We start from the raw sequence: 13,540 nt of genomic DNA, 5'->3' as shown, positions 1-13,540 counted from the left end.
TCAAATTTCACAAAATATTACGTCATCATGCGATATCCTTCTAATTTATATAGTATTATTAAATAATATTAAATACTAGTTTTTTGAGTAAAACATAAATTTTTTTTAAAAAAAAATCAACAATTTTTAAAGCAATTAAAAAAAAAAACTAACTGTTCAAGTGAACAGTGGAGCCATGCTCCATTGTTAAGTCCTTTTCCCACCACGAGAAGCAGGAAAATGCTGCTTCTCAAAACCTGCGGTTCAATCTCTAATTTTAACGGGTCCCGCCAGCAAGATGCATTTTGTTTTCCTTAACCAAACACTATCATATGTGGTTGCGGGTGAACCACACACTCCCAAACGGCCACTTAGATGAAAGCCCTAATACCTGCTTACGACTATCTTATGGATTCCACACTGGGCCATTTTTATCGGGCCTTCTATGGCCAGGCCCGTTTATCCCATACAAAGGCCTGTAATATAATGGTCTGAGCCCATAACTTCAAGCAAATTCCCGCTCCCTCCCCTTTTTCAGTGTCCCATTCAAATTTCATCCCCCACCTCAAGCAAAGAAAGAAGATCCGAAAAGAGAAGCAGAGAGCAAACCCCCCCGGCTCTCTAAAAATGGCTCCTTATTTTGTGTTTCCACAAAATCTAAAATCCTTAGAAGAAGAAAACGAAGACAATCGTCTCCACGTTCTGAACCCAACCGACGTCGCTTCTCTCCGTCTTCCTGAACTCGAAGAATTTGTCAAAGGTCAGCTCTATCCTTACTCAATTCCACTAATTACATTCATTCCCTCAGGTCTTAATTCGTTTCAACTTGGGACTTCTTGTTGTTTTTGTTTGTTTCTTCAGAAGGTAAGGGTTTGGTTTTGTTTGTTTCTCGAGAAGGTGCGGGAAAATAAACGAATTTTTCATATTTTAGTGAACTGTTAATAATAGGGAAAATAAACTCTTTAACTTAGTTGCTCTTATGAATCATAACAGAGTGAAACAGAAAGATTTAGTTTTTTTAAAAAATATTATTTAAAATTTTGAATTTTTATAGGATTAGGTGTTTTGAAAATGTAATTAAAGTGCTCAATTTCGACGCTTTTTTGCAATTAATTTTAAAGGAATCAGAAATAATTTTAATTGTGAATGTATTGAATTACTGATGGAAAATTCAATTTTTAAGTGCTCAATTTTAATGTTTTTTTAGACTCTGATTTTTTTTTTTTGGTTGGATTAGGAGTATCCTTTGATTTGTCGGATAAAGAGATATTCTGCATTGAGGAGCAAGAAGTGTTTGATCACGTATATTCGTTAGTTAAAGGGTTTTCTAGTCTAACTCCATCTGGTAAAGTCAATCTTGTGGAGAGTCTTCGGTCGAATCTAAGTGTTTTGCTACCAAATGTGGATTCTCTCTTGCGCGTTTTTCAAGGTCAGGATGATGATAATGACAAGGGGAATGAGACTCCTCCGGTGCTTGATCGAGTTTCTTCTTATCGAAATGCTCTTAAAATTTACACATTTTTCCTCGTCAGTATTGTTCTATCTGAGGAGTCAAGTGCTAGTTCAAATAACAAAACTAAGGTAATCTATTTGCCATTATGCTACCTCAAGGGTTTTTTAGGTGTGAGAGTGATATTGGGTTTGCTGTTTTATTTTTTTTGAATTTTGTGTGTGCCTGTGCGTGTGTGACTTGTCGGGTGTGATATTGTTGTTGGATTGGTTTAGATGACAGGGCCTAATAGGAAGAAACAGTCGGTACATTCATGGAATTGGGAACCACAGAGGGGTCGGATACTTAATTTGATTGCTAATTCACTAGAGATCAACCTTGCGTTGCTCTTTGGATCGACAGACCCTGATGAAAATTATCTTTCTTTCATTACAAAGTAAGCTTACTTAGTAATGTTGTTCTGCTTTGACTTGCCATAATTATGTTTTGGTGCTGTGTTTGAAATTTTTTGATTTGGGGTTTTACAGAAATGCATTTGGTTTGTTTGAGAATGCAACACTTATAAAGGACTCTGAGACAAAAGATGCCCTTTGCCGAATAATTGGGGCTTGTGCTACGAAATACCACTATACAGCACAGTCATGTGCTTCAATCATGCACCTAGTTCACAAATATGACTATGTTGTTACCCACATGGCTGATGCGGTTGCTGGGGCTGAGAAGAAGTATGCTGATGGCACCCTTGCCAGTTCTTTGATCAGAGAGGTTGGGAGGACTAATCCAAAAGCTTATGTGAAAGACACTGCTGGGGCTGAAAATCTTGGGCGTTTTCTTGTAGAGCTTGCTGATCGGCTACCAAAGTTGATTTCAACTAACATTGGGGTCTTGGTCCCACATTTTGGAGGAGAATCTTATAAGATAAGGAATGCTCTTGTTGCTGTTCTGGGGAAGTTGGTGGCAAAGGCATTTAAGGATGTTGAGGGTGATGTCAGTTCTAAATCTGTTCGTCTCCGCACAAAGCAAGCCATGTTGGAAATCTTGCTTGAGCGCTGCCGAGATGTTTCTGCCTATACCAGGAGTCGGGTTCTTCAAGTTTGGGCTGAACTATGTGAAGAGCATTCTGTTTCAATTGGTCTGTGGAATGAGGTTGCTGCAGTTGCTGCTGGGAGATTGGAGGATAAATCTGCAATAGTTAGAAAAGCTGCATTAAATTTGCTTATCATGATGTTGCAGCATAACCCATTTGGTCCCCAGCTTCGAATAGCTTCATTTCAAGCAACATTAGAACAATACAATAAGAAGTTGAATGAGCTTGAACCAGATAAAATTGCAGAAAGTGTTTTGGATGGATTGCAATCTGATAATGAGACCTATGATGGAGGTGAGGTGGATGATGTGAATATGGAAGAACCAGTTAAGGAACAGCAGGAGAGTTTAACTGACAGTGTGCCTAATCTGGAAGAAGGGATTCCTCAGAAGGATAGCTCAGTGCCAGATATTGGGAATTTGGAGCAAACCAGGGCTTTGGTTGCATCTCTGGAGGCTGGCTTGATATTTTCCAAGTGCGTATCTGCCACAATGCCTACGCTTGTCCAGTTGATGGCTTCATCTTCAGCCACCGATGTTGAGAACACAATTTTGTTGCTGATGAGGTGCAAACAGTTCCAAATTGATGGTGCAGAGGCTTGCCTCCGTAAGATGTTGCCATTGGTATGTTTTTAATTTTGGTCATGCCTGGGAAATAGTGACACTGCAAGTTAGGAAGCAAAGATGATGTATTCTTAATTTTAAGGTTGTCTACTCTGTACTTATATTTTGAACTGTTGAAATTAATGCTGTCATCAATGCTGGATTCTGCAGGTATTCTCTCAGGATAAATCCATCTATGAAGCTGTGGAGAATGCCTTCATTACAATTTATGTCCGGAAAAATCCAGTAGATACTGCTAAGAATCTTTTGGATCTTGCCATAGATTCAAATATAGGAGATCTTGCAGCTCTGGAATTTATTGTCAATGCATTGGTTTCCAAAGGTGATATCTCCACAAGCACAGTGAGTCTCTTATCATATGATTTTGGAGGTTTTAGTTGCTGTTAGTAATTAATTAAAAGTTAAAAGGTGCTACTTTATATTCTTTTACTTAATATTCATCTGTTCATGCCACATTTAGATCTCTCATAAAGCATTTGTTTTTGCAGATATCAGCATTATGGGATTTCTTTTGCTTTAACATTAGTGGTACAACCCCAGAGCAAAGTCGTGGAGCTTTATCAGTGCTTTGCATGGCTGCAAAAGCGTCCCCTGGAGTTCTTGGCTCACACTTGCAAGATATTATTGATATTGGCTTTGGCCGTTGGGCTAAAGTGGACCCTTTGCTTGCCAGGACAGCATGCATTGCCATTCAGAGATTGTCAGAAGAGGACAAGAAAAAGCTGTTGGCTAGTAATGGTAGCCGTGTGTTTGGTTTCTTAGAGAACTTGATTAGTGGCTCTTGGCTTCCAGAAAACACATGGTATGCTGCTGCTGATAAAGCAATAGGTGTCATATATACAATTCATCCCACTCCGGAAACCCTAGCTGCTGATCTTGTAAAGAAGTCTCTTAGTTCTGTTTTCATTTGTAGTGGAGGAGATGACTTGCAGAATGATATTGAAAGTGGCAGCGCTGATATTCTTACAACAGTTCAAGTAGCAAAAATTAGTAGATATTTATTTGTCACAAGTCATGTTGCCATGAATCAGTTACTATACATAGAAACCTGTGTTCGGAAGATCCAAAAACAGAAGCTGAAGAGGGATAGATTGGGAGCTGATGGACAGAATGCTCAAAATAATGGTGTAAAACAAGATGATACACCAAAGGTAGGTTGAACATTTCGTACTATACATCATTGTCATGTACAACAAACTCCAGCTTTTAATTTGGAATATCTCTTTGACTATTTGTTGCAGGATAACATCAATGCGGAGCTCGGTGTTTCTGCCTCTGAAGATGCAATTCTGGATACACTCTCTGAGAGAGCAGAGAAAGAGATTGTTGCTGGTGGTTCCAAAGAGAAATATTTGATAGGGCTTTGTGCACCTTTCCTGTCGAAGCTTTGTAGAAATTTTAGTTTGATGCAAAAGGTGATTCTATTAGCTTTTCTGGCTTTACAAAGCCTTCACGTTTGCTTTCTTCTTTAAGAGATTTGTGTATGACATGATGCGATCATCATCTTTTGTTTTCCATGAATAATTGAATATCCTCCAATTTTTCAGTGAAACTAACAGGACTTTATGTTTTTCAGTATCCTGAACTACAGGCATCTGGAATGCTTGCTCTTTGTCGATTTATGATTATTGATCCAGATTTTTGGTGAGACCTCCCCCGTCCTCTTTCTCTCACTCACGCTCATGAAAAGCTTATGCCTAACTTCGGGGTGAATGTGTTCTCAGTGATGCAAATCTCCAGCTTCTCTTCACAGTTGTGGAAAGTGCACCATCAGAAACTGTTCGTTCAAACTGCACTATTGCTCTTGGAGATTTGGCAGTTCGGTTTCCTAATCTGTTAGAACCATGGACTGAAAACATGTATGCTCGCTTACGAGATCCTTCGGTTTCTGTTAGGAAAAATGCTGTGCTGGTACTTTCACATCTCATATTAAATGATATGATGAAGGTCAGAGAACCTGCTAATCTCTTTTACCGTTCTTTCTCTGCTATTTTAATGATACAATATCTGATTCTGGGCATTTGCTTATCAGGTTAAAGGTTATATAAATGAGATGGCTATAAGATTAGAAGATGAACAGGAGAGGATTTCAAATCTCGCTAAACTTTTCTTTCATGAGCTGTCAAAGAAAGGTAAATATTGATACTTAACTAGTAATGCCATGCCAAGTCATTTGGTCATTTCTCTTGGAAAATGGATGCTGAATTGTTTTCGTAACTATAATGCAGGAAGCAATCCTATATACAACTTACTTCCAGATATACTTGGCAAATTATCCAACCAGGAGCTGAAAAGGGAGACTTTCTGCAACATCATGCAGTTTTTAATTGGGTCCATTAAAAAGGTATAGACTGCTCAACTGAGTTGATTTAGCAAGTATTTGCCCTTAACAATGACTTGAACATTATACTTCCCTGATTCTCCCCAGGACAAACAAATGGAGTCTCTTGTTGAAAAGCTTTGCAACAGGTTCAGTGGAGTGACAGGTATGTCTTTATTCATTATGCTTCTGTACATAGTGTTTACCAAGCTGGTGTGATCGTATGGTGTCAGATCATACAAGTCTGCTGCGTTATGCAATAGTACACTGAGTACGAACTTACTGGCTGAGAAAATATGATCTTATTCGAACTTGTTTGATAGCATTGATTTTAATGTTTAAGTGATTTATGACTTTTGTATGGTGCATGTGCTAAACCATACTTGCAAATTCAGCTATTTCAATTATTGTTCAAATTTGTTCTAAAAACCATCACTCACGTAGATGCATGAAACCATATCTCCTTTATAAGCATGAGATTGTAAATGTACTCTCATTTCCTTGTGCATGGATGGAGATGCTCATTGCTTTTTCATTTTTGATTATTATTTACAATTGCATGCAGACTTTTCCTGGACTACTTGGTCTCTAATCTTACACTCCCTGCTTTTAGGACAAAACAGAGGAAAAAAAAGAAAAACATGCATGGATGGAGATGTTCCTTTTGTTTTTACGTGTAGCACATGATTTTCTCCCATGCTTGTTAGTGTATAAAGATGATTTTTTCCTTACTGTGTGGACTTCTGTATTGCTGCAGATACTAGGCAGTGGGAATACATCTCGTATTGCCTCTCCCAGCTGGCATTTACTGAAAAGGGAATGAAAAAACTCATTGATTCATTTAAGACGTTTGAACATGTCCTGTCTGAGGATTCTGTCATGGACAATTTTAAAAGCATAATCATTAAGGTATTGGATTTCTGTAATCCTGTTCCTCTTCCATCCCATCATTTGTAATGATTTAATGGTATGCTTTCCATTTTCATTATGTGCAAACAGGCTAAGAAGTTTGCAAAACCAGAACTTAAATTGTGCATTGAGGAATTTGAGGAGAAGCTTACTAAGTTCCACATGGAGAAGAAAGAACAGGAAGTGACAGCAAGAAATGCCCAAATTCATCAGCAGAAAATCGGTGGCATGGAAGGTTGTGCGGTGGCTAGAGATGAAGGAGAAGTGAGTGAAGGATCAGATGTTATTGAAGGTTGGTACAGTAATATATATATATATTTTTATTTTTTTTTTTTTGGAAGGGGGTGCTAGTTTCAATGTTTAATGCCTTGGAACTTTCCCCGTGCTTCCAGATTTTCCTAAGACATTCATCGCTATATTTTGGAAGCTTTTGAATTACCTAGTTAAAACAATGTACATGTCAGATGACACTCTTGATATCCTTTTTCTGCTGATGAATACACCCCTAAAAGGTAAGAAGTATCGATAGGATATTTTGTAGATTCAGCCTTTCCACAACATGCTTTATAGGTCTGATCAAATCTTCGTCCCTTTAGGTGATTAGATGTACTTAAGCCTTGGATTGTGCTAGGATATATTGCCAGGCATCGTACTCTTGCTTATTGTGTGCCAGTTCAAGATATAACTTGTTGACTCGGATGTCTTTTTCAGGATTTCACTGTTTTTTTTTTAGGTTATTAATATCTTGTTTTTTTAGTGTGGAACGCAAATTTGGTGAACTATTTACTGATTCTAATTTCTCTTTCAGTACCTTGGTTCCAACTAATGTCAAATACATCTCATCTTTTCAATGTAACACATTTTGTTTTCTAAAATTTAGTTCCATCTTGAATAGGCTTCATTCGTTCCAAAGGGTTAAATAATTGATGGAACCTTAGTGAAGGTGTAGCCTTTTAGGGCCATATTACCTGGACGCACTGCATTGTTTGTGGATATGGTATTGGCCTTTAAGCCAAGAATGTTCGGTTCAACTAGCCTTTTAAGAATTGTGTTCCTGTTTGTAAGATCTGTGCTTATAAATGACACTTTCTGCCTACGCTTGGTAACCAATGATGCAGATGGTGAAATCGATGATCCATCCATGGAAGAAATGGTTAAATCATCGGATTCTGAGGTCGACAGGTCAGGTGAATATTCAGGTACTTCAAGTGAGGTGACAGGCATGGAGTCAGATGGCACTGAAGTGCAGTCAAAAGGTCATTCAAGTTCTCTGACTCTATTGTAACTACAGTCAACTGTTTTCAACTGTTGCTATAATCTGCTATCTTTTACAGTGGCCTCCAAATCTAGAGCTACGGAAAGCAAAGTGAAGGGTGAGAGTGGTGATATTTCTGCATCAACTAGAAGATCCGCCAGGTCAAAGCAAAGGTAGGTTTCAAAATATTATCTCCATGCGTATGTATGTGCCGCATGCTCTTGTGTACAAATTTCCACAAGAAAAAACAATCCACGAGAATTTGGCCTTACCCATGATTGTCAGAGCTGTTGCTGTTGTCCAGTACCTTTTAGTTCTAGCTCACCGTATCAGGTCTATAAAAGAGTGACAAATTTTTTATGTGATCATGCAGATAGAAAAAAAGAGAGAAGTAGGGGTAGCTTGCAGACCAGTCTTTGCTTTTCCATAAATGAAGAAAAGTAAAGTTTCAAGTTTTTGAGAAGGTATTTGTAGCATATTGCTTCTTTTACTTAAAGAATGGCTACAAAGATGTATTGCAGTCTGTATGCATTTGTGTAATGAAAAAATGCACCACACAGTTCTGGAACTAAGGTTTTACTTTTTACCCTTTTTTGCTTGATGAATTAAAAACTACTTACGTCTACGATTTTCACTGTAAAGATTCTATTTGATTTAGATTATCTCAGCCAATTTTATTACCTCTCAACATTGGTATTTGTTTTTGAAAAACGATCCAACAAAAACAGGTCTTAAACGAATTATTTCAGAAATTGATATATTTTCTTCTCTTCCAATATCAACTATCATGTCAACCAACATAGTAAGCATCGTCACCTGCTTTTGATTGTGCAATCAAGCTCAGTTTCAGTTCTTTGCTCCTGAATATTTTCACTGTATGTACTGACATGCATCAATCTTCCAGCCAAAAAAAAAAAAATTACGTTGATGTTGAATGTAAAAGGCGAGGAATGATTCTCGCATCTCCAAAGGTTTATATTATATTTCTTACTCTTAGAAAGCATCTCTATCTGTGATGGGAACAAACCTGAAATCACATTGAAGACTTGTTCATAGAAAGACTTGAGATTGGAGTAAGTGACTCGTCGTAGATGATGCCATTAGAGGAATATAAAATTTTGAGAGTGCTGCAAAACAAATGCCGTTGCTACTCTTTAAAATTGATTTCTTGATTTGTTTTTTGAGAAATTGAGCATTGAAGGCCCGCCTGAGAAAACAAGGAAGAAAAAAAAGGGGCTCGGATGCATTCCAACAAGGTTCATTACTGTCAGCCCTCGCTTCTCTTCTTTATGAGATTATATTGGGGTTTAAATTATTTTTTATTTAAAAATATATTAAAATAATATTTTTTTATTTTTAAAAAATTATTTTTAATATCAGTACATCAAAATAATTAAAAAATAATAAAAAATATTATTTTTAAGTAAAATAAACAATTTCAAATTTTTTTAAAATACAAGTTAGATTGCGTTTCCAGTTTAGTGTCATTCATTAAGCCTTCTATAAAAGATTTGAGCATCTTGCTACTGTTTAAGGGTTAAACACTGATGGTTTGAATTTTTATAACCCATTGTTGTTAAAGTTGGCTTGGTTTGTTTGGTTGATTAAAAGAATTTGTAATTCTAATTTAGAATAGGCTTCAAGTTGAATCGATTTTAACATTGATTTAATTGATTTGTTATTTAATTGACTCAACTAATCATGGTGTAGACTTATATAGGTCAACATCAATGATTTTTTCAGTTAAAAATGTTGTAGAAAAAAATAATAAATTTGGGTTGATTTCATGAGCCGCAGGTTAATTCAATGACTTTATAACCTGAACTTTTTTTTAAAATAAAATATAAATTGCGTCTGTACCTTAGAAAAATACTCAGTTTTGATTTGAAATAATTGACCATGCCTGGGATTTTCAAACTATAATTTTAGTGTGGTCAATTTGTTTTTTTCTTATATATCTCATAAAACCATGTTATTATGATTTTTCAATTCTTTCTCCCTTGTCTGTATAAAAACACAACTCTTGTTAGTTTTCCAAGGAAGGCATACAGACAGAAGGATGTCATTGGCCATGAAACGCCATGAATGCAATCAAAAGAGAACAAGCTTTTGAAAATAATTTGATAGAATTCATAAGATTAAAGGGGGTAAATATCATAGATGATTCCATAGAATTCATACACCATCAAAATGAGCAAACATAACCCACATGACTTTGCAAACATACCCACACAGTAATTCTAAGGTGAGAAATTAACAATAGATTATAGGAAATGTTTGATATATGTTGGAATTAATTATAAGATTAAGTATTAGAATAATAAAGTTTAATAAATAACTGTTGAAAAAGATTAAACTCAATTTGACCTAAAAGTTTATACAGTAACTCAGCAATTTAGAGCTTAATTTGGACCATGTTTTATTATGAACCATTTCTACATTGATGCTAGATTCTAGATTACTTAATAATAGATTAACTCGCAACCTGCCAAGCCTGAATAAACCTAGTTGGGTTAAAACAAAGGAAGTTTTTTAATAAAATTAAAATAATATTGTTTACTCGAAATTATATGACAGCTCAATACCCCAAGCTTTGTAAGGTCTGATAACCATGCATGATACCACATCTCTGTATAAGCTACGATTAAGAAGCTCGTTCAGTGAGATAAATCAACATTATACTATTATCTTCGTGTGTCAACGTGGTGTTAAAATGCATTAATGTCCCTGACTAGGGAATTAGGTAAAACTAAGGGGTAGTTTGCGAAGAGCAAAGATAAGCTTTGGCAACTGGCAAGACTCTGATTGCATTCAAGTATGATAACAAAAACGATGTCACTTTGCAGCAATGTCGGGCACTTTGCAGGTTATCAGACTGGCAAAAAAACAGGTCAAACTATTTCAGAAATTGATCTATTCTCCATCAGATACAAGATATCTTCACTTCCTACCAACCGAGGAAGCATGGTAACCTGCCCTTTGTTGTACAATCAAGCTCTCAGAGTTACCTGAATAACTGTATGTGTTTACATTCTTCAATCTTAAAACCAAAAACAAATCGATTACGTTGAAGATAAAAGTTCGAGGGATAATTCTCGCTTCTCCGAAGGGGTTATATTTCTTCCTCTTCGAAAGGATCTCTTTCTGGATAGTCACCAACCTGAAATCATATAGAGAAGGCTCTGTTCATCAAATCCACGAGCAAAATGAGCAGTTTGATATCAGACATTTAACATTAGAATGATCTAGATTTCATATGCATGAAATTATATCCACTCCAAGTCTCAAACAGCAGTATGATGTGTGCTTTCATTGGATCATCAGTGATGGACAGACCCGGCACAGAAGCATCATGAGAACATAGTTCTATACAAACCTTTACTTTGTCTGGCCTAATCATAGCACCATGAAGTGGAGGAGAGTCAAAGTAGCGCACTCCTTTTACCCTGAAAATGATCAAGAAAGAAATAAATAATTGGACGCAGCACAGAATGATCTGTGAGAAAGATTTTAAATGCCTATTAGCATAGTACAACACCAACAATGTAAACCAGGATACCAAAAATGAGGACAGCTAACTCGGTCAAAATCACTCAAGAGGTTTTGGTTCATGAACTATACATATACCTACACATACCCAAGGCTGGGTGATTCAAATTTTCAGTCCAACAGACTAATCAAAGAACAGTAATTCTGTGAAGGGCAGGCCAACTGCATATGTAAAAAGGAATTGGTGAAATGCCCAACATACTCATGTACAGTCAATTCAGACACCATTTACCACCAGAATCTGGTAATACTGACTTTTGCAAGAAATTCCAACATTGAATCAAAATAACATTTAAGACTGCCTATCTACTCCTACACAACATCATTGATATTCTGAAACAGAGTATGTCAGCACATTTATCCTGTTTTCCTGCACCACACTTCGAAGTTCCTATTAATAACAGAGAGAGAGAGAGAGAGAGAGAGATTAGTATACATACATGCCATCATGTTTTCCGAATGGTTCATCAAACTGAACTCCTACCCAAAAACCTGGTGCGAGAGATTCTGCTCGACCAACATATTTGACAACCCCTCTTTTCTCCCCTGGATCAATTTCACATCTATCACCCACCTAATCATTTGGAGAATTGGAAAATATATATAAAAAAGAATTGTTGAATAAGGAAGTGGATAGGACAAAAATGGTCAACAGATATGCTGCAAGGAAAAACTCAAAATGCAATTGAGAAATAAAGTTAAGAATCCATTCACGCCGTGTACCTAAAAGTGGATACAAGATTTAACCCAAAGTCTCAACCATCTCTGAAACCACCAAAACAAAGAAAACAATTGGGAAGGGAATAACTGACCTTGATATTTGCACAAAGCTCTTCCATGTAGTCATCTGTTATCTGTGAATGAAACACAAATGAGAGAAAACTAAATTTCCCCTCACTAGCTCATAGAATGCTGACAAAAAATATCACTTTTTGAATCAAGATAAACAAACACACTGAAAGAGGCCATTTTATATACACTTCCACACTACATTATCGAAGCAAAAATCATGAATAAAATAGCACATTCAAATTTTCAGGCACAAATTTGAAAATAGAGCACCTTACTAGATGCAGATTTTCACCTCACATGGCATGGTGCTTTCTCACTTGAACTCATAATTACCACAAATGGACTCCAAGTGAACGTGAGAAAGGGTATACGCACACCGAAATTACTGAATAATTAATTACTCTCACTTGGGTTGTTCCTCCTCCTTAAAATTTTCCACTCATATTATTGCCAAAATAAATAAATAAAAAAATTAAAGAACAAACAAGGGGTAAAGAACCTCAAATCACTGAAGATTACCTTAGGCGCAAAAGCTGATGGATTTTGGGCTGCCATTTTTTCTTTAAATTTTCTAAAAGTGCCTGAAAAGCGCAAAAGAAGAAATAAATTCCTTAACCAGTAAAACCCGAAATGTGGTCTGCAAGAACAACATTTACTCAAAAAAAAAAAAAAACCCTTTTACATTCATAAAATAATTACTAAGAAATTAATCCGAACAAATAAAATCCAATTGCTTACCATCACGTTTATCATAAGCTTCTTCAGAAATTGAATATTTCTCCACCGATGAAATATCTTCCAGCCACCCACCAGCTGTTACTGATGAAGGATCCAGATCTATTATATGCAACCGATACCTTTTAACCCAACAAATAAAAACCCATTAATCACTCAATTCGAGAAACCCAAAAAACCTACATTTCCAACAATCAAACCCATTTTTAAAAAAAAAAACACTAACCCATCAAAAGGAGAGTAGAAACCAAGAGGTCTAGAATCATCAGTTAAATTAGAGATTTTTGAGTTTGCATCATCATAAAGCTCAAGTTGCATTGAATTCACTGAAGTCCCACATTTTCTCCATAGCTTATCTTTAACAGCTTCCACTGAAGACTAAAAATAATACAAATTTATCCAAGTTTCAGTGAATGAAACTTGTGATTCAGCTAAAAGTGTTTGTGGGTTTTGTACCTGAAGTGAGAAGCGAATTTCAGCAGAGAAAGACTTGATATTGGAGTGAGTGACTCGTAAGAGGACTGACTCGTCAGGTTGAATCTGGAAGCGAGATGATGCCATTAGAGAGATTTGAGAGTTCGCTGCAAAACGATAACAACACCGCCCTCTTTTGCTATATAAATTATTATTTTTTTGAGAAAGTGATAGGCCCACCTGAGCTCACAAAAAAAAAGGGCCCCGCTGCTTTCTGACAAATCCACAGGTCCATCGCTATTAGTCCTTTAATAAGCCCTTTGGTAAATAGGTCGAGTGTCTTGCTTCTCAAAGATGGTCCATATGTATATATGAAAAAAAAAATATATTCTTTGACAAATCCACAGGCCCATCACTATTGATCGCA

At 36.4% G+C, this 13,540-nt stretch overlaps 2 protein-coding genes across 3 annotated transcripts; one reads left to right on the top strand and one right to left on the bottom strand.

Moving 5' to 3' along the window:
- Nucleotides 1–536: 536 nt before the first annotated feature.
- On the top strand, nucleotides 537–8,290 carry LOC118053037 (condensin-1 complex subunit CAP-D2). Of its 2 annotated transcripts, XM_035064167.2 has the most exons (17): nucleotides 538–739; nucleotides 1,217–1,560; nucleotides 1,705–1,865; nucleotides 1,957–3,139; nucleotides 3,290–3,481; nucleotides 3,628–4,290; nucleotides 4,381–4,554; nucleotides 4,716–4,783; nucleotides 4,864–5,086; nucleotides 5,172–5,271; nucleotides 5,368–5,483; nucleotides 5,568–5,625; nucleotides 6,217–6,368; nucleotides 6,459–6,660; nucleotides 7,487–7,624; nucleotides 7,703–7,796; nucleotides 7,997–8,290. In XM_035064167.2, the coding sequence occupies exons 1-17, from the start codon at nucleotides 607–609 to the stop codon at nucleotides 7,998–8,000; spliced, it is 4,005 nt and encodes a 1,334-aa protein (XP_034920058.1). In that variant the 5' UTR covers nucleotides 538–606; the 3' UTR covers nucleotides 8,001–8,290. The 2 variants fall into 2 exon arrangements, with proteins under 2 accessions (XP_034920059.1, XP_034920058.1); XM_035064168.2 differs by lacking the exon at nucleotides 7,997–8,290 and having other exon boundaries at nucleotides 537–739; nucleotides 7,703–7,800.
- Nucleotides 8,291–10,499: 2,209 nt separating this feature from the next.
- On the bottom strand, nucleotides 10,500–13,315 carry LOC118053052 (tubulin-folding cofactor B). Its single transcript, XM_035064190.1, has 8 exons — nucleotides 13,156–13,315; nucleotides 12,926–13,077; nucleotides 12,703–12,821; nucleotides 12,484–12,545; nucleotides 11,985–12,026; nucleotides 11,613–11,746; nucleotides 11,000–11,069; nucleotides 10,500–10,783 (listed from the first exon to the last, which is right to left on the bottom strand). Exons 1-8 carry the CDS (start codon nucleotides 13,258–13,260, stop codon nucleotides 10,736–10,738), a joined length of 732 nt encoding a protein of 243 aa, XP_034920081.1. The 5' UTR covers nucleotides 13,261–13,315; the 3' UTR covers nucleotides 10,500–10,735.
- Between the last annotated feature and the right edge of the window lie 225 nt (nucleotides 13,316–13,540).

The sequence above is a fragment of the Populus alba genome, chromosome 6 (assembly GCF_005239225.2).
Source record: "Populus alba chromosome 6, ASM523922v2, whole genome shotgun sequence".
NCBI lineage: Eukaryota > Viridiplantae > Streptophyta > Magnoliopsida > Malpighiales > Salicaceae > Populus > Populus alba.
The sequence above is the reverse complement of the archived record's forward strand: the minus strand, read 5'-3'. Positions and strand labels throughout refer to the sequence as shown.